Below are 20,752 nucleotides of genomic sequence, written 5' to 3'. Positions count from 1 at the left end.
GAAACACAGCAGGAACTCCTTGGTCTCAATATTTTAATGGCCCTGTGTCCTTGGGCTGTGACCTTCTGTGATATAAGAAGAAAAATTTTGATCCTAGTAAATAAAGCCTTTCTGAGTGATAAGGGTGATAGGAGCATCTTATGTTCTCATGAGCCAATTGTTTCCAGGCCCCCAGATGGCTTCAGGATGGGGTTGGTCGCTAGGAAACCAAGCTTTGATTAGAGACTTAGAACTCTCAGCCGAGTTCCCAATCTCTGGGGAGAAAGAAGGGGCTGGAGATGGAGTTAATCACCAGTGGTCAATGAGTTAACCAGTCATGCCTATGTAAGGAAACTCCGTGAAAACCTCTCAACCTTGGGGATCAGAGAGATCGAGGTTAGTGAGCACATCGTGTGCTGGGAGGCCGTCATGCCTGGAGAAGGTCTGGAGGCTCCCTAGCCCTGACCACCACTTTGCCCTGGGCCCCCTTTTGCCATTTGGCTGTTCCTGACTTGTATCTGTTACAACAACCGGGCAATAATAAGAAAAGTGGTTTCCTTCATTCTGCAGGTCATTCTAGAGAATTAACAAACGTGAGGATGCGTTCAAGGAGCCTCCGAATTTGTAGTGGGCCACAAAGAAATGTGCGTAGGCTGCCCCCAGCCCACCCCCACCCCATTTGCTGCTGGCATCTGACATGCGGGCAGTCTCGTGGGACTGAGCCGTTATACTGTGGCATCTGAACTGAACTCTGGTGAGTTCTTGGTGAGAACTGAATTGAATTGTAGGCCAGCCACCCAGTTGGTTTTAGAGAGTTGAATAAGCGCTTTGGCAAAACACACTTCAGGTTTACTGTCAGGAGGGGAAAATAACCTAGCAACCCCACAAGTGTTTCTGAGTAGCCACGACCACCCCCACCTTAGGTGAGGCAGAAAGGCTAGAGGAAGCAAGTTGCCAGGGTGGCAGTTTCCCTCCCACTAGGCCAGTTAGGCTGTAGCAAAATCCCAGTGGTTAGATTTTGGGTGAACGAGAATCTTTGGAGTACAGGCCTTGTCGAGCAGAATAGAGTATGTGGGGCATATTTCAGAAGAGCTCCTTTTCTGTCTTGCTTTCAGATTTTGGAGGCAGTGGTTTTGAGGTAGGCGGTAGCTGGGCCCCTGGGCTGCGAACAGCTGGGACTTGTCAGGCTGAGTAAATTGGGCCTTGTTTCTCTTTGACACCTCAAGGAGAAAGTTAGTGGCAGGAGCTGAGCTCTGCTGGAGTAGAAAGATAAGATGACCATTTCAGTCACTCCTGGGGTCAAGGAGAGCTCCCCAATTACACATGCACAGTTAGACTCCTAGGGGTCAAAAGGGGATGGGGGCTCCAGGCCATAATAAGTCCTGCAACCATCCCAGAACCCCTTGCTCTGGAGTCCATCTTTGCCAAAAGATGTGCATGCATGTGGAGGGGTAGGGGAAGAATTGGGGAGGTGAGCCTGGGTCTGGTCAAGTGTGAGAAATAGAACAAGATGATGGCCAAAGGTCAACAAAGACCCACAAGAACTGTGCTGTGTAAGTGATTTAAATCACCTCTCTGGTGTGCTAACTCAGGAGGCGGCCCACACCCACACTCCTCTTTTAGGAGTGTATTACTACTTTGCTTCTGACTTAAATAAATTACTCCTCTGTGTGCTCTTCCCCATGTCTTACTGTGACTCTTAACAATAGGCTTCGTACTGGTTTTTTCTGTCCTTGCCTCCTTGAAAAAGTATTGCTTTCAACAGAGGGCAAGAATCAGAGAAATTCTGCTCCCAGCCTCTCCCTGGTCTATCAGCTAGGATTCCTGGTTTTCATTCAGGCTGCCCAGATTCAATTCCTAAACAGAGATTCTTAACTGATATAGCTTTAAGCCATCACTCACTGTTATCTCTCTGAGATCAGTTCGCCCTGTCACCTCAATGCTTTGATAGATCTACGCAGAGCGCTTGATTTTAGGTTTGTTTGATGTTTATAGTGGATGGGAATCACCTTCTAAGCGCCTTAACTAACTGTGAAGCCTTATGATTCATTGCAGGGTCTGTGGAAAAGCCAGTTCCCTGCCGCTGCCGGCACAAGCTCAGCTCCAAGATCCGCCCTCTAACCTACGGTGACACAGGCCCGGGAGGGTGTGGCCTTGCGAACTGTCCAATCAGGGGACTCGCGGGTTAAGAACACCTTCCTTGTGCGCGCGTGCGTGTGTGGGTGGAGCGGGCTGCCACCAACTGGCTGTAGCGGCCGGAAGCCAAACTGGGTCCACTTAACTGCCTCAGATGAGTCTGTCACCTCCTCTGTCATTGTGACCCGCGCTTGCCGGCTGGGAGTCGTGGTGGTGGACGACCTGGAACCGGAGAAACGGAAACATGGTGAGTTGTGGGACCCAGTATCGGCCATGAGCACACCCTGGCTTCCCCGCGGCGGACCTGGGTACCCAGTCCGCGGGGGCGGGGGCGGGGCGCAGCGTGGGGCCAGGGCCAGCAGTCCGGGTGCGGCGGTTTTTGCTCTAAGTTGTGCTGTGACCGCAAAAGGTCACTGGGGCAGCGGAAACTCGGTCTCCGAGGTTGGTGCGTGGAGGAGCTGTGGTCTGTGGGGTCCCCTGTCCCTTCTTTCTTCCCGGGAGACCCGTTTGCCCTCTTCGCTTTTTCAAGTTTGAGGAGCAGGGTCTCATATCCACGACCCTCCCCTCCGCCCCCGCCAAGACCAGTTTCTCCCAGGGCTGGCAAGAAATGTCTTGAAGTTTCCAGATCTTCCCTCTCCTATTCATAGCTTCCTTATTAACTTCTTTACGCGGAGCTCCGTGGCTACCTCTTAGGCCTGCATTTACAGCTCCAGTTCTCCCCTAGCCTGGGAACTTCGTATGCCGCACTGCTGCCCTAAAAAGCCAAAAAAAAAAAAAAAAAGTGGGCACTATTTTGCTTATCATTTCTGCACGGAGCCATGGATGGCTTTTTGTTTTTTGCCTGCGCATAATTTCCAGGAGAAGAAATCAGGTGCTAATCACCTGGAACTACCTTGTATAGAAGCCCCACCCCCAGAATCTTTCCTGGGCACAGCCATCCTATTTGAGTCCTTTGGGTAGAGATTCCTTTTTGGAAACTGCTGGGTGGTTTGTCTTTTCATCACAGTTCCAGGTAGCCCTGCCTGTCCCTGAGTTTGTGATTTGGTTCTCTTTTTTAAGTCTCCTTTTTTCAGGTAAATATAAAATGTATTTAATCAATAGATTGGAAAATTACATTCCATTTTAAAAATTTTAGGTTTCTTTTTTTTTTCTTTCACCCCATGATTGAGTGTAGTTAAAGATCTGTTTTTCTCTTTTGGGTGATTTCAAATGCAATATCAGAGCTATGCTTCCATATCCAGAAGTGTGTTGGATTACAGTTGTTTTCCAGTTTCTTGCCACGAAAATAATAATCAACTGACATTTATTTTCTGAAATGAATGGATATTGCGGGAGCGGGGGTTGTTGCTAAATTGACAAAATGCCTTGCAGTTTTCGTTCGTCTTTTATACCCAAATACTGGGTTTTGGTGATTTTTAGTGGATTGTTCGAATACCGGGTGTGTGTATTTAAGGTATTAATGCTGGTCCAGGGCAACTAGCTGGGAAGCAGAGACCTGAAGTCAGTGTCTCTAAGGTAACCTGACCCTGCAAGGGAAGTACTTGAAAGCCTAGTTGATTCTTCTGCGGAGCCTCTCTGCCTGCGAGTGCAAACACCTGCTATGGAAGAAACCTTTTTACCTGAGAGAAGCTACAGACCTAGGAAGCCAGGGGTCTGCTGTACGTGGCAGGAGGGGCTTGTCGGAGGCTGGGGAGTGATGCCTTTTGTGAGGTTCTAATTGTGTTTTCCTGGGGCCTGTTTCTAGACATAGGCTTGACTTTGGCATCCACGGTGTGGGTGCACGTGTAGTAACTTGTGTATGTAGAGGAAGTCTGTGAAGTCAGGAGATTTGTCTTCTGGACAAAGTGTTTAGGAATTGGGGGGTTCATTTGAGTCACAGTCTGAAATTCAGTCTGGCCAGGAGTTTCTTTACTTGTGAGAAATGAAGCCTCAGAGGAGGAGTATTTCCATTATGTCTTGAGAAAAGAGAGAGGGTGTGTGAAGTTACCAGAGTTTGTTCCTGACACTGCTCAGGTGTCCCACAACCCTTCCACACCAGGGACTGCCCCACTCGAGGGGTTGCACCCCAACAAGGGAAGTCTGGACCTCGAGCTTGGGAATGTGGGTTTTCTTCCGGAATATGGGGAAGCAGTTGCTTGTCCTACCTGATTCAAATATTTCTATTTCTTGCCATGTAAATGTTTATATATTGAATATTGCAACTCTTAACTCTATTTTCCCTTGGTAGTGTGTGATATCCTTCCTTCCTTTCTTTTCTTTCTGTCTTTTTTGCCGTACCCGTAGTATGTGGAAGTTCCTGGACAAGGGGTGGAGTCCATGCCACGGTTGGAACCTACTCCACAGCTGTGACCACGCCAGATCCTTAACCTCCTGAGCCACAAGGGAACTTCCTGTGATACAATTTTTTTTTGAGTGTGTAAGATTTTTCATAATTGAGCTATTTTAAATTTTTTTCATTAGAGTATTATTGAATTACAATGTTTTAGTTTTAGGAGTACAGCAGAGTGAATCAGTTAAACCTATACATATATCCATTCTTTTTCAGATTGTTTTCCCTTATAGGTTATTACAGAGTATTGAGTAGATTTCATTGTTTTCCCTTATAGGTTATTACAGAGTATTGAGTAGATTTCATTGTGCTATCTAGTAGGTCTTTGTTACTTATATATTGTATACATAGTGGTGTTTGTATTTTGATTCCAACCCCTAACTTATCCCTCCTCCCACTGTTTCCCCTTTGGTAACCTTAAGTTTGGTTTTGAAATTTTTGAGTCTGTTTCTGTTCTGTGAATATATCCTTTCATATCACTCCGGTTTTTTTGGGTTTTTTTGTTTTCATTTTTGGCCACCCCGATGCATATGGAGCTCCCAGGCTAGGGATCAGATCCAAGCCTGAGTCTCCACCTAAGCTGTAGCTGTGTCAACAACAGACCCTTAACCCACTGTGCTGGGCCAGGGATTGAACCTGTGTCCCAATGCTCCCAAGATGCCACTGATCCTGTTTGCCACAGCAGAAGCTCCCATTTTGTATCATTTTTTAAATTAGATTACACATATTATTGATGTTATATATTTGTCTTTCTCTGTCTGACTTGACTTAGTATGATAAACTCTAGGTTCATCCATGTTGCTGCAAATGGCATTATTTAGTCTTCTTTTTTATGGCAGAGTAATATTCATTGTATACATGTACCACCTCTTTGTTTATTCCTCTGTTGATGGACATTTAGGTTGCTTCCATGTCTTGGCTATTGTGTCTGCAGTGGACATTGGGGTGCATGTATCTTTTCAAATTGTGGTTTTCTTTGGATGTATGCCCAGGAGTGGGATTGCAGATCATATGGTCATTCTGTATTTAGTTTTTGCCTCCATACTGTTTCCCACAGTGGTTGTACCAATTTACATTCCTACCAGTAGTGTAGGAGGTGGAGTTCCTGTCATAGCACAGCAGTAACGAATCTGACTAGGAACTATGAGGTTGTGGGTTCGATCCCTGGCCTCACTCAGTGGGTTAAGGATCCGGCATTGCCATGAGCTGTGGTGTAGGTTGCAGACGCGGCTCGGATCTGGTGTGGCTGTGGCTGTGGCGTAGGCCAGCAGCTGTAGCTCCAATTAGACCCCTAGCCTGGGAACTTTCACATGCCGTGGGCATGACCCTAATATGACAAAAGACAAAAAAAAAGAAAAAAAATTAGTGTAGGAGGGTTCCCTTTTCTCCACACACACACTCCAGCATTTATTGTTTGTAGACTTTTTTTTTTTCCCTCCTTCAACCACCCTGTAGCATATGGAGTTCCAGGGCCAGGGATCTGATCTGAGCCACAGCTGTGACCTACACTGCAGCTGCAGCGACACTGGATCCTTTAACCCACTGTGCCCAGCCGGGGATTGAACCTATGTCATGGCACTCAGAGACACCACTGATCCTGTCCTGCCACAGTGGGATTATTGTTTGTAGACTTTTTGATGATGGCCATTCTGACTGGTAGAAGTGTTACCTCATTGTAGTTTTGATTTGCCTTTTTCTAATGATTAGTGATGTTGAGCATTTTTTCATGTGTTTTTTTTGTTTTTTTTTTTTTTTTTTTTTGGTCCATCTGTCTTCTTTGGAGAAATGTCTACTGAAATGTCTTATTTAGATCTTATGACCTCTTTTTTTTTTTTTTTCGCTGCACCCATGGCATGCAGAAGTTCCTCGACTTGAACCCGCCCCACAGCAGCGTCCTTAGCTATAGTAGTGACAGTGCTAGATCCTTAACCCACTGAGCCACAGAGGGACTCCTCCTGACTTTTTTTTCCTGTCTTTCTAGGGCAATACCCACAGCCTTTGGAAGTTCCCAGGCCAGGGGTTGAATGGGAGCTGTAGTTGCTGTCCTATACCACAGTCACAGCAACACCAGATCCAAGCTTCGTCTGGGATCTACACCGCAGTTCATGTCAGTGCCAGATCCTTAACCCAATGAGCAGGCCCAGGGATCAAACCCGATTCCTCATGGATACTAGTCAGGTTCCTTACCACTAAGCCAAAACAGGAACCTCCTGACCATTTTTCCATTGGGTTGATTTTGATATAAAGCTGCATGAGCTGTTCGAATAATCCCTTGTTGGTCACTTAGTTTGCAAAGATTTTCTCCCATTCTGCAGGTTGTCTTTTTTTTTTTTTTTTAGTTTTTCTTGGAATTCCCGTCGTGGCACAGGGGAAACAAATCCAACTAGGAACCATGAGGCTGTGGGTTTGATCCCTGGCTTTGCTCAGTGGGTTAAGGATCTGGTGTTGCTGTGGCTGTGGTATAGGCCGGCAGCTACAGCTCCGATTAGACCCCTAGCCTGGGAACCTCCATATGCCGCCGGTGCGGCCCTGAAAAGCCAAAAAAATTTTTAAAAAAGATTTTCTTTGCTGTTCAGAAGATTTTAAGTTTAATTAGGTCCCATTTGTTTATTTTTCTTCTTATTTTCATTGCTCCAGGAGGTGGATCAAAAAAGATATCACCGTGACTATGTCAGAGTGTTCTGCCTACGTTTTCCTCTTTTAAAAGAATTTTATAGTATCTGGCCTTATGTTTAGGTCTTTAAATCCATCTCGTGTCTTTTTGTGTGTATGGTGTTCTTTTTTTGCGTATGAACACTCTCATTCTTGGGCTTTAAAAGTGTCAACTGGTTGAGAGTTACAGTGGGAGGAAGGCAAGAAATTATGGAACCAAGCAGAGTATTTGGATAGGTGTATGACCCTAGAGAACTTTGAAAACTTAAATGCTATAATGGTGGTAAGGCAGATGAGTTCCTATTTTAATTGATAGGTGAAAAACTACTCAAAACTTAAACTTTTGAAAATCCTGATACATTTAGTGGATTAGGAACAAATCCTGAGTGTATTATAAAATGTTACCTATTCCTGGGGTTCATGCTATTGCACAGTGGGATAGGAGGTGTCTGCAGAGCCAGGACTCAAGTTGAATTCCCAGCCTGGCAGTGGGTTAAAGGATCTGGCGTTGCCACACAGCTGCAGCGAAGGTCACAACTATGTCTTGAATCTGTCCCTGGCCTGGGAATTCCATATGTTGTGGGGTGGCCAGAAAAAAAAAGTTAACTTATTTAGAGTGCCTGTGGTGGTTCAGCAGGTTAAAACCCAACAACAGTGTCGCTGAGCATGTGGGTTCAATCTCTGGCATCACTCAGTGGGTTAAGGACCCTGTGTTACCACAAGCTGCAGCATTAGTCACACATGGGGCTTGGATCCAGTGTTGCTGTGGCGTAGGCCTGAGGCTACAGCTCCCACTCAATCCCTAGTCTGGGAAATTCCATATGCCGCAGGTGCAGCCTTAAAAAAAAAAAGAACTTATTCTCCTGAGATGATCCCTAGAGTGAGATGTGAGGAGAAACTATGATGTCTCTTGTTATTTAAGTTGGACGGGGATTTGAAACTTCATTTTTTATGGTTTAAACTTTAAAAGTATTAGTCTTGAAGTTCCTATCATGGTGCAGCAGAAACGAATCCGACTAGGAACCATGAGGTTGTGGGTTCAGTCCCTGGCCTCGCTCAGTGGGTTAAGGATCCAGCATTGCCGTGAGCTGTGGTGTAGGTCCCAGACACTGCTCAGATCCTGCAATGCTGTGGCTCTGGCGTAGGCCAGCACTTGTAGCTCCAATTTGACCCCTAGCCTGGGAACCTCCATATGCAACGGGTACGGACCTAAAAAGCAAAAACACATAAAAAAATTTTTTTTAAATAAAAGCATTAGTGTTTAAAGGAGTAAATCTTAGAATGCTTTCCTCTGTAGAAAAGCAAAAATCAAAGTTTAAAATGAAAATTTTAGGAGTTCCTACAGTGGTGTAACAGGAACAGTGGCATCTTGGGAGCCCTGGGTCACAGGTTCACTCGCTGGCCTGGTACAGTGGGTTAAGGATCCAGCATTTCCACAGCTGCATTTTAGGTTGTGACTGCAGCTTGGATCTGATCCCAGGCCCGGGAACTCCATGTGCAAAATGGAAAACAATTTAAAAAGTAAAAAATAAAAAATTTAAGACAAAAGTAAGTTAATTAAGAATAAAGGCTATTAAATAGAAAAAATATATAAATTACTCAGTTTATTTTATTATTTAAAATTTTTTTCATTTTATATTCATTTTATATTGAGTATAGTTGATTTATAATGTGTTCGTTTCAGGTGTACAAGAAAGTGATTCAGTTATGCATATATCTATTCTTTTTCAGATTTTTTTCCCATATAGGTCATTACAGAATATCGAATAGAGTTCCCTGTGTTATACAGTTGGTCCTTGTGGAGTATCTGTTTTATATGTAGTAGTGTGTGTATGTTAATCCCCAACTTCTTTTTTTTTGTTGTTGTTGTTGTTGTTGTTGTTGTTGTTGTTGTTGTTGTTGCTGTTTCTTGGGCCGCTCCCTCGGCATATGGAGGTTCCCAGGCTAGGGGTTGAATCGGAGCCGTAGCCACCAGCCTACGCCAGAGCCACAGCAACGCGGGATCCGAGCCGCGTCTGCAACCTACACCACAGCTCATGGCAACGCCGGATCGTTAACCCACTGAGCAAGGCCAGGGACCGAACCCGCAACCTCATGGTTCCTAGTCGGATTCGTTAACCACTGCGCCACGACGGGAACTCCCAATCCCCAACTTCTAATTTGTCCCTCCCCTTAGTTTATTTGAAATTCTAATTCCTTCATGGGAAGGTTAGCAAAAATCTGTAAGAGGAAGAAGGTCAAGTAGACTCTGTTCAGAACATCCTGATCCACTCTAGGATGTCTTCGTTGGGGTTCATCGATGTGAGAGTGAAGCAGTGACACAGGCTGTATGGGACACACATTGAAGAGGGGGATTATATCCTGTGCAAGAGGTAGGTCCATTGGGTGGTCAGCCATGAAGAGGAGTTATGTAAAAATACAAAGAGAAGAGAGGGAGCAAGGCTGTATTAGGATGGCTGGCTTGAGTCCATCCCTCTAATTCCAGAGGGCTCCCTAGGACACTGAAGTGCCTCTGCTAATGCAGCTGCTGCTGCTGCTGCCTGTGGTGCAACAAGAATCCTGATCTTCCGGGTTATAGAGGACAACACTGTGGCACCCCTGTGGAACAGCCAAAAGATTAGTTCAAACCTGACTTCAGCCTACGTTCCTCATACTTTATAGCGCAACCACTTGTAATGGAGGAGGCCGGTCATCCTGATGGCACTGATTTAAGACTCCACGGAGGAAAAAATCATAAATACCAGGGTAGAGAGGACATCCCTCCTCTGAAGCATGTTCACTGACAAAGGACAAAAAAGAAAGGAAAAAACCAAAACAAGCAAAAAAAAAAAAAAAAAAAAAAAAAAAAAAAAAAAAAAACACGGAAAGACAGGAGGGAGAGAAAAAAAGATTCTGAAACAGATGTTCAAAATTTTTTTTGACCACGCCCATGACATGCAAAAGTTCCCAGGCCAGGGATTGAACCCTCGCCACAGTGATGACCTGAGCCACAGTGTCAGCAATGCCAGATCCTCAACCCACTGAGTCACCAGGGAACTCTGTGTACAAGGTTTTTTGGGGTTTTTTTTTGTCTTTTTCTAGGGCCGCACTTGCGGCATATGAAGGTTCCCAGGCTAGGAGTCTTAATTGGAGCTGTAGCTGCCGGCCTACACTAGAGCCACAGCAACTCGGATCTGAGCCTTGTCTGCAACCTACACCACAACTCACGGCAACGCTGGATCCTTAACCCACTGAGCGAGGCCAGGGATCGAACCCACCACCTCATGGTTCCTAGTCAGATTGGTTAACCACTGCGCCACAACGGGAACTCCCTGGTTCTTGTAATTATTAATAGAGGCAAGTTGAAGGTTCTGCCTTACATTTGTGGATTCATCAGTTTCTCCTTGCAGTTCCATCTGTTTTTTCCTGGTGTACTTTGCCATTCTATTGCTGTGCACATAACCCTAAAGATAGCTGTGTCTCCTTAGAGACTTGACCCCTTTATAAATATGTAATGCCATTCTTTATCCCAGTGCTTTGTCTGAGAGTAATATCGATGTTCCAGCTGTTTTTTAATGATGACGTGGGATATCTTTTCATCTCTGAGTCTTAATTTCTTTACTGTTAATGTAATTTTATTAAAAACAGCATATAGTTGGATGGGTGTTTGTGTTCTTTTTTCCTTAATTTTTAATTTTGTTTTTCTTTTTTAGGGCCTCATCCATGTCACATGAAAGTTCCCAGGATAGGAGTTCCTGTCGTGGATCAGTGGTAACAAACCCAAATAGTATCCATGAGGAGGTGGGTTTGATCCCTGGGCTCGCTCAGGGGGTTAAAGATCTGGCATTGCTGTGAGCTGTAGTGTAGGTTGCCAGTGCAGCTCAAATCCTCTGTGGCTGTGCCTGGGTGGCATAGCCTGGCAGCTATAGCTCCAAATCTAGCCTGAGAGCTTCCATAGGCTGCAGATGTGGCCCTAAAAAGACAAAAAAAGAAAGAAAAAAAAGAAAGTTCCCAGGCTAGGGGTCACACTGGGGCTAGAGCTGGTGACCTACGCCACCACAACAGCAACACTAGATCTGAGCCAAATCTGCAAATTACACAACAGCTCATGGCAATGTTGATCGTTAACCCACTGAGCGAGGCCAGGGATTGATCCCACATCCTCATGGATACTAGTCAGTTTCTTAACATGCTGGGCCACAACAGGAACTCCTGTATGTGAATGTGATCATAAAAAGACAACTCCCATGTGCCTTCCCTTGCTCTCTCAAGCTGTTTCATGCTCTCTTGAGAGGCCTCCCTTACCCTATCCATAAACAAAACCTTTGGAGGAATAAACCCTTTCCTAACCTCTTGCCAGTGAGGGATTCTCATGCTCGGGGGTTGAGGTCTCCTGCTCCTTTACTGCAAGGGGGATCATAGAAATGACAGACATTGGCTGGGTGGCCTGTAGAGCAGCTGGTCAGGAAACACTTCCTCCTGATTGGAGACTGGGGATTTTACGTTCTTTGGAAGAAAGCACTGCTGACACTTACACATATTTTATAATTGCGGGGAAATTCAGTATCAGACCATCATGGTCTTGAGCGAAGTCTTTGCCGTCTGCAGCTCTTAACGTGTTCCTCAAGGCAGCAGGGCCCAGGGTAACTAATGGTTCTGCCAGGAAGAGCTTTCTGGCCTATCGTTGATTCAGTTGGTGTTCCTGTGTGCCAGGAATTGGCTGGAAGCTGCTCAGAGGCACATGGGTATATGGATTTTGTAATGTAAGTTGTCACGCCTTCTTCCTTATGTCTGCGTTCTCAGATCCAAATTACTCACTAGCCCATCAAATACAACAGAGAGAGAAAGGAAGAATTGCATCTGTGATGATGATGACACAAGTTAAAAGTAATTTTCTCCACAGGAGTATTTGCATCTAGCCATCTGATTCCTTCTAATGGCCTGAAGAACCCAGAACTCTGTGGCCAGCTAGGCTTTGTTAAAGATTTGCTTTCCACAGGCCTCTTGGAATCTCATGTTTGGTGATGAAAATAGAAGAGAAACCCTCTAGTTCCTCGTCATGGTTTTATTCACTGGGACCTCATGGAGTGCTGTGAACAGTAGGTAATAAGGACAGAGAGCAAAGGTTTTCTCACAAGGAATGGGTGAAAACCATAACGTGTGTTTCATTTATAGGCATTGGGTCATTTTCCAACATACTCTGGACCCTGCCATTAGAGAGCAATAGCATGTAATGTGCTCACAATGAAGATGTATATAAATCACATCTGCGTATTCATGATGCTGTAGGTTTATGAGGAAGTCAGTGTGGACAGAGAGTTGGTTTCTGATGATCAAGTCATGGAATCGAGGTTTGGCGATGACAGAATCAGACATCGCCTTTCTATCCGTAGACTATAGTCTGGCAATGTCAGGCTCACACATCCTACCGTATCCACATTTGGCTATTTTAGGACTCAGTGGTTTTTGAGGATGTGGCCGTGAACTTCACCCTGGAGGAGTGGGCCTTACTGGATCTTTCCCAGAAGAAACTCTATAGAGATGTGATGCGAGAGACCTTGAGGAACCTGGCCTTAGTAGGTAAGGGTGACACCTTTCCTTCACTTTGTCAGAGAACAAGTTTTTCCTGCCCGTCAGCATTGTTCTAAGATGTAGAATGTGGAAAGGGGGCACATTGGTGAATAAGCTAGGCGTGGTCGCAGCTCATTGTAGCGCTAGAATCTGATATTTTTGGTGTAATTTCTAATGCTTTGGAGTCATTTTTCTGGGTTTGCATTTTAGGGAGAAAATGGGAAGGTCATGCCATTGAAGATGAGTACAAAAATCCGGGGAGGAAACCAAGGTGAGTCTCTCACAATAGAATAGAAAGTAACTGTTTCATGTCAGAGTCCTGGTATATTGTGAAATTTTAAAAACAAGAAAAATAAATAAGCTTGTCTACAATTTAAAAAAATTTTTTTAATTGTTGTATTTCTTTTTAGGGCCACACTCATGGCATATGGAAGTTCTTGGGCTAGAGTTTGAACTGGAGCTGCCATCACCGATCTACACCCCAGCCACACCAAAGCTGAGCCTCATCTGTGACCTATGCTGCAGCTCTCGGCAATGTGGATCCTTAACCCACTGAGCAAAGCCAGGGATCAAACCTTCATCCTCATGGAGACTGGTTGGGTTCTTAATCCGCTGAGCTACAACAGGAACTCCATTTTTGTTTTTAATAATCTAATCTTAATGGTACATGTGTTCCTTTCTTTCTTACTCTTTCTCTCTCTCCTACTCTCTTTTTCTTTCTCTCTCTTTTTTTCTTTTCCTGTCTTTTCGTTTATTCCTTGGGCCACACCTTCAGCATATGGAAATTCCTGGGCTGGGGATCAAACTGGAGCTGTAGCTTCTGACCTACACCACTGCCACAGCAACACTGAATCTCAGCCACATCTGTGACCTATGCCATAGCTTATGGCAACACTGGAACCATAACCCCCTGAGTGAGGTCAGGGATTGAACCTGCATCCTCATGGATAGTGCTTGGGTTCTTAACCCACTGAGCCACAATTGGAACGCCTCAAATGTATTTATTCTTAGAAAAATGTTAATGCTCTCATTAACATTTCAGTATTGGCAAAAGAGTTCACTTGGAAACAGTATTAATAAAGCCTATATATGAATGTGATTTTTTTTTTTTTTTTTTTTTTTTTGGTCTTTTTTAGGGCTGCACTCACGTCATATGGAAGTTTCCAGGCTAGGGGTCAAATTGGAGCTACAGCTGCTGGCCTACACCAAATCCAGATCCAAGTCGTGTCTGCAACCTACACCATAGCTCATGGCAGTGCCAGATCCTTAACCAACTGAGAGAGGCCAGGGATAGAACCTGCATCCTCATGGATACTAGTCAGATTGGTTTCTGCTGAGCCACAACAGGAACTCCTGAATGTGACTGTTTTGATGGTAGCAAGGGTGAAGTCTTCTTGCACAGTTTTCAGTATATTCAATTCCAGATAATTTAGATGGGGCAAGAAACCTGCACTTTTGAGATAAATCATAAAATGTAGCTCACATGTTCTAGTAATGAATATAAAATCACTAATGAAGAAATCATTAGTAACTTGCATTTCCTTTTTTTTTTTTTTTTTTCCCAGAAATCTTGTGGTAAGAAGACTCTGTGAAAATAGAGAGGGTAGTCCACCTGGAGAAAACTTGAGCCTTATTCCAAGTCTCAGTTTGAATCAGAAAACTCCTGGGGTGAAACCACATCCATGCAGTGCTTGTGGAAAGGGCTTCATGCATCGTTCATCCCTTAACAGACACATTAAATGTCACACTGAACCAAAACCAGATGAGTGTTGGAAATATGGAGAGAAGCCATATACATGTAAGGAAGATGGGACAGCCTTCAGTTATCTCCAGGTTTCTGAAAAACATGAGGGAAATCACAGTGGAAAGGAAATCTATACGTGTACAGAGGGCGGAAGAGCCTTCATGTGCCTCAGAGGTTTCCAGAGACACAAGGTAATGCACACTGGAAATGTTCCTCATAGATGTAAGGAATGTGGCAAAACCTTTACTTCCTCAGATTCTCTTCAAATACACGAAAGAACCCACACCAGAGAAAAATCCTATCCGTGTATACAGTGTGGAAGAACCTATAGATCCCATCACAATTTTCAAGCACATTTAAGGACTCACATAGAAAGGAAACCATTTGAATGTAAAAAATGTTGTAAAGTTTTCATTTGTCCTCGTTCCCTTTGGAAGCATGAAAGAATTCATAGTGAGGAGAAACCCTATACATGTAGAGAATGTGGTAAAGCTTTCCATTCTCTTGTAGACTTCCAAGTACATGAAAGAAGTCACACTGGAGAAAAACCCTACAGATGTGAAAAATGTAGTAAAGCCTTCAGTCGTCCCAGTTATCTTCGAAAACATGAAAGAAGTCACATCAAAGAGAAAAACTATTACTGTAAACATTGTGGAAAAGCCTTCAGAGATTACCAGTTCTTACAAATACATGGAAGAACTCATACTGGAGAGAAACCCTATGAATGTAAACAGTGTGGTAAAGCCTTCAGTTACTTTTCTTCCTTAAAAATACATGTAAGGACTCATACTGGAGAGAGACCCTATAAATGTACAGAATGTGGAAAAGCTTACAGATACTACAATTCTTTTCAAACACATCAAAGTATTCACACAGGAGAAAAACCATATGAATGTAAGCAGTGTGGTAAAGCTTTGACTTCTCAGAGAGGCTTCCAAATGCATGTAAGAAATCATACTGGAGAAAAACCGTATGAATGTAGAAAATGTCATAAAACCTTCAGTTGTCCCAGTTATCTTCGAAAACATGAGAGAATTCACGGTGTAGAAAAACCCTATGAATGTAAGGATTGTGGGAAAGCCTTCATCTGGTACACGAGCTATCAAAGACACACGAAAATACACAGTGGAGAGAAACCCTATGAATGTACGCAGTGTAGTAAAGCATTCGTGTGTTCAAGTTATCTTCGCAAACATGAAAAAACTCATGCTAGAAGGAAACGCTATGTCTGTAAACAGTGTGGTAAAGCCTTCAGTTTTCACCGTTCCTTACAAACACATAAAAACACTCACACTGGAGAGAAAACGTACAAATGTAAACATTGTGGTAAAGCCTTCAATTATAACTGTTCCTTACAAACACATGGAAAAACTCATGCTGGAGAGAAACCCTATAAGTGTGGAAAAGCCTCCCTTTGTCGCCCAAACTGTCTAAGACGTGTGAGAGTGCACAGGGGAAAGAACCACATAAATGTGAAGAATATGAGAAAGCCTGTAGTCATCTTAATCCCCTTAGAAGGCACAGAAAGACTCACTGGATAATCTTGAATGTAAACAGTGTGGTAAGATGTCATGAGCCCACATTCTTACATGTGTAAACTCCTACAGTGAAGAAGAAAAAAAGTAAGTAACATGACCAAGTTTGATGGAAATTAATTTATGTATGATGTTCCAGAAAACTTTGAGCCTGAAAGACTCGTTATTAATGTTGTGAATTTATTATGTTTATCCAGTCTCTTCCTTGACGTGCACCACTGGACTGTGGATTTCTACCTGTTAATTTTTAGAAAGGAATATTGAAGTGAGACTTCTGCGAATTGTTTTTTGACAGTGGTAATATGAGTACTAGGTAGTAATTTTTCCTTAAAAGAGTTAATATTTTTTCTCTCCATTTTGAGCCTATTGGATCCATGTGTGAGTTAAAGTGTGTTTCTGGTACATAGTAGGTTAATTGGTAAATAGTGTTTTCTTTGTTCTGTGTTAAGGGACCATTGAAGAATGATAGTTTGGTATTGGGATTTCCTCCCTGGCCTTGTGCGGCAGTTTCTAGATACCCCTACTCTATTATTTATACAAATATTCCACATTTGTTACAGACAAAGCTCTTTTGGGGTAAAGGGTATGTGAGCGTTTTCCCATTTTACATTCTAATAAACAGTTGAAATAAATTTTTATGTGTGTCAAATTTGTGAAAGAATATAGTTTCACATGAAATACTATTTTCTTATTTGGGCCTTTGCTTTTTGTCCATTACTCTGGCTGGTATTTGGTGAAGAGAGTTTGACTTAAAAAGAGAAGATGATAGGACCAAAAAAAGGTAAAAATGTGATATCCTCCCTGTGGATAATGTCAGGGACTAGATTTTACAAAACCCATTCCCATTTATGGTTCCATGTTAGAATTCACCAGGAGCCTCACTTGCATGGGATTTGGAAGGCAGAAACAAACAAGGCATTCTTAGTCAGAGTTTGGAGCCACCATCCAGGGAGAGAGACCAAGCCACAGGAGCTTCAAGGATTCCATCTTCCAGCCTGTTTTCTGGATTTTGTGGACCTTTTCATCAAGAGTATCCTCAAAACCACCCCCAGCTGTTTGATTTCTGTTTTCATAGAGCCGTAGGTTTGCGCTGATGTCTTCCTAAGATCCACGTCAAAGATCCACTGGAGTTTGGATTTCTTGCTGGGTTCTTTGGTGTCCATCAGGAAACTAATTGAGACTTTCATGCTTGGGAGTACTGTCTGATTCCCCACTTCTCTAATGATATCCATCTGAGGTCTAATTGGTATGGGAAGCACTTTATGCTTTTCAGAGTGCTAGGGGGAATGTTTGCGTCTACAAAGGTGCAGTCAAAAAGGACATGGGGGTGTGTTTCTCTACTGCCTCGTGCACTGGCTGCCTTAAGTGGTCCTTCCCTGTGAGAATAGGCACCTTCCTCCTGTCATGTCAGCAGGATGGACTGTGGGTGTCTCCTGTTCCCTGCAGCTGAATGTATGTCTCAGTGTTTTCCAACATGTATGTGTGTTTTTTTGGTCAAAGGAAAGTTTCTGTATTCCTTTCATTGAAATCTATTCTTAACTCCTTTCTAAGCTATCATATGGTAAGAAATATTGTTTTTTAAAATATCCTGAGAGGATATATTAATAATATGTCCCATTATAATTGTGAAATTTTTTTTGTCTTTTTTTAATTTTTTTGGGGCCGCACCCACAGCATATGGAGGTTCCCAGGCTAGTGATCTAATCCGAGCTGTTGCTGCCAGCCTATGCCACAGCAGTGCCAGGTCCAAGCTGTGTCTACAACTTACACCACAGCTCACAGCAACGCTGGATCCTTAACCCACTGAGCAAGGCCAGGGATTGAACCCTCAACCTCATGGTTCCTAGTCAGATTCATTTCGGCTGCGCCACAACGGGAACTCCCTAATTGTGGATTTTTCAAAGAAACTTGGTGATTTTTTCATTTAGTGACTCTAAGTTATGAGTCAGTGTTATCTTTTCCATAAAATGTTCTGGTAATTTGTCCTCAAGCATGTTTTTTTCTTCTTCAATATTTATAGTTTTTGATGTGAAACTAATTTTTCATTCATAATTTATAGCCAAAACTTAAATTACGTATTTTCAGTGCCCTCTTCCTAGTGACCCACACGATTGCACCTGTGGTCAAAGAGAAGGGTGTAATGAATTCTGATAATAAGAATGACCACAGCATACAGTGACCACGTGCTGTATCATAAAGGGTAGTCTGGACTTCTGTGGGTTTTGGCTTGTGTCATATGATTTGATTGCTATTGAAAGCATCAGGAATTTTTTTGTGTATTGAATGCTGTGAGGGCTAACCTTTATCATTGGTAATCATGAAGCTGGTTTTCTAGAAGGCAAAACAGTTGAATGCAGTGAAATCGAATTCATGAGGAGCCCCCCCCCCCCCGCCAGTCCATCATAATAGTAAGAAGAGGGAAATATTGGTCATTGTTAGGATTTGAAACAGGTTTATAAAATCCCTTTATATGTGTCTTGACCCATGATGGTCACTGATTGCCTTTGATGCAGGAGGTCTGAGACATTTTGTCTTCAGCAGGATAAGATTAGGCCTTGCAGTGAATACAGGCCAGCTCCTGGTCCTTTGGAACAGCTTTTGCCTTTCCTGCTTATGACTAAAAACTGATGTATTTTTTAACATTGTTTTGGATTTTTTTCTTTTTGCCATAAAGTCTGTCAGTTAAAGTATATAAATTGACTTCTTAGTATGTGCTGTGTAATAGTTTCAGTAATAACTCCCTTATGATTCAACTGGGGCATTTAAGTAAATTGTGAGAAAACACAGGTAGCAAGGGAAGAAGACAGGACCTCTGTCCTCATCAAGCCTTCTTGCTCAGAGACTGTACTCTGGAGGTGACTGGTTCAGCATCTCTCATTGCCATGCAGTTGAGTCCGTCTCTCAGTCCCCTGAGACCTCTATCAGGTGAGTCATAAGCCTTTCCTGTCCTCCCGGGGTGTGTGTGTGCGCTACGCTACCCGGGCAGCAGTCTCAACCCCACTTCTGCTGGTGACCATGACAGCTGGCACCGTGAGCAGCATGTCCAGACATGACCAGCACCCGTGGGTCTGTCTTGCTTGGACTTGCTCACCTGCTCTGCTGTCTATTGGTGGCCAGCACTCGGGGCTGCTGGGGGCTGGGGAGCTCGTGCTGTGACCTGTGCTGTTCTGTGTTGCACTGTTTACACTCCCAAGCCTCAGTTCTGAGTTCAGCCCATCAGAATTGTCATTTTCAGAATTTTGAAAAACATAGTAGGCTAAACACTCTCTGACATAAACCACAGCAATAGTTCTCAGATCCACCTCCACCTCCACCTCCTAGAGTAATGACAGGAAGAGCAAAAATAAACAAATGGGACCTAATTAAACTCCAAAGTTCTTGCACAGCAAAGGGAACCCTGAACAAAATGAAAAGGCAACCCACAGGATGGGAGAAGATCTTGGCAAATGAAACGACTGACAAGGGATTAATCTCCAAAATACAGAAACACCTCCTGCAACTCACTACCAAAAAAACCCAAAACAACCCCATCCAAAAATGGGCAGAAGATCTAAACAGACAAATCGTCACAGGAGAGAGACATCAGACAGCCAAAAAACACATGAAAAGATACTCATCATCACCCATTCTTCGAGAAAGGCAAATCAGAACCAGGATGAGGTACCACCTTACACAAGCCAGAATGGCCATCATCAAAAAATCTACAGACAATAAATGCTGAGGAGGGTGTGGAGAAAAGGGAACCCTCTTACACTGTTGGTGGGAATGTAAACGGGTGCAACCACTATGGAAAACAGTATGGAGATTCCTCACAGAACTGAAAATAGAATGACCATTTGATCCAGCAATCCCACTCCTGGGCATCTATCCACAGAAAACCATGACTCGAAAAGACACACTTCCCCAGTGTTCACTGCAGCACTGTGTGCAATAGCCAAGACATGGGAGCAACCTGAATGGCCACTGACAGAGGAGTGGCTGAAGAAGATGTGGTGCATATACACAATGGACTGTTACTCAGCCATAGAAGGAATGCAGTAATGGCATTTGCAGCACCATGGAGGGACCTAGAAATCATCATCCTAAGTGGAGTTAGACAGTGAGACACAAAGGCCATATGCGATCACTTATATGTGGAATCTGAAAACAGGATACAGCAAACTTCTTTGCAGAACAGATACTGACTCCCAGACTTTGAAAAGCTTAAGGTTATCAAAGGAAACAGGTTGGAGGTGGGGAGGGATGTGCTGGGGGTTTGGGATGGAAATGCTGTAAAATGGGGTTGTGGTGATTGTTGTACAACTATAAATATAATAAAATTCATTGAGTTAAAAAAAAAAAAATAGGCGTTCCCGTCGTGGTGCAGTGGTTAACGAATCCGACTAGGAACCATGAGGTTGCGGGTTCGGTCCCTGCCCTTGCTCAGTGGGTTAACGATCCGGCGTTGCCGTGAGCTGTGGTGTAGGTTGCAGACGCGGCTCGGATCCCGCGTTGCTGTGGCTCTGGCGTAGGCCGGTGGCTACAGCTCCGATTCAACCCCTAGCCTGGGAACCTCCATATGCCGCGGGAGCGGCCCAAGAAATAGCAACAACAACAACAACGACAAAAGACAAAACACACACACAAAAAAAAAAAAAAAAGATAAAGAATTCTTAGGCACCCAGTAGGAGGAATGTGAGATGAGGCTCTCCTTAAAGAAGTCCAGGGTCACTGTCTTAGTCGGGATTTGTCTGTGTATTGAGTGAAGCCGTGACAGAGGCTGAGTTGGGCACAAAACGTAGGGCATATGTGCCTTGGATGGTCAGGCATGAAAGAGTAGTTACATTA

General features: G+C 43.8%; 1 protein-coding gene across 8 annotated transcripts; it reads left to right on the top strand.

Moving 5' to 3' along the window:
• LOC102167351 (zinc finger protein 709-like) lies at positions 654 to 19,441 on the top strand. 8 transcript variants are annotated; one of them, XR_002341630.1, is made up of 6 exons: positions 685 to 2,362; positions 10,789 to 10,876; positions 12,075 to 12,178; positions 12,529 to 12,655; positions 12,857 to 12,917; positions 14,212 to 16,557. XR_002341630.1 is itself a non-coding variant. In XM_021083749.1 (5 exons), the coding sequence occupies exons 2-5, from the start codon at positions 10,799 to 10,801 to the stop codon at positions 15,929 to 15,931; spliced, it is 1,986 nt and encodes a 661-aa protein (XP_020939408.1). In that variant the 5' UTR covers positions 1,447 to 2,362; positions 10,789 to 10,798; the 3' UTR covers positions 15,932 to 19,441. The 8 variants fall into 8 exon arrangements, 6 of the variants coding, with proteins under 6 accessions (XP_020939408.1, XP_020939412.1, XP_020939410.1 ...); XR_002341629.1 differs by having other exon boundaries at positions 654 to 2,362; positions 10,789 to 12,178; XM_021083749.1 differs by lacking the exon at positions 12,075 to 12,178 and having other exon boundaries at positions 1,447 to 2,362; positions 14,212 to 19,441.

Source organism: Sus scrofa, chromosome 2 (genome assembly GCF_000003025.6).
Source record: "Sus scrofa isolate TJ Tabasco breed Duroc chromosome 2, Sscrofa11.1, whole genome shotgun sequence".
NCBI lineage: Eukaryota > Metazoa > Chordata > Mammalia > Artiodactyla > Suidae > Sus > Sus scrofa.
This window is presented reverse-complemented; position numbering and strand designations above follow the sequence as displayed.

Coding starts and splice junctions, on each gene's coding strand:
- LOC102167351 (XM_021083749.1), top strand. CDS start 10,799: ATGTCACATGAAAGTTCCCAGGATAGGAGTTCCTGTCGTGGATCAGTG. Junction 12,656..12,856: donor GAGGAACCTGGCCTTAGTAG/GTAAGGGTGACA, acceptor TTTGCATTTTAG/GGAGAAAATGGGAAGGTCAT. Junction 12,918..14,211: donor AATCCGGGGAGGAAACCAAG/GTGAGTCTCTCA, acceptor TTTTTTTCCCAG/AAATCTTGTGGTAAGAAGAC.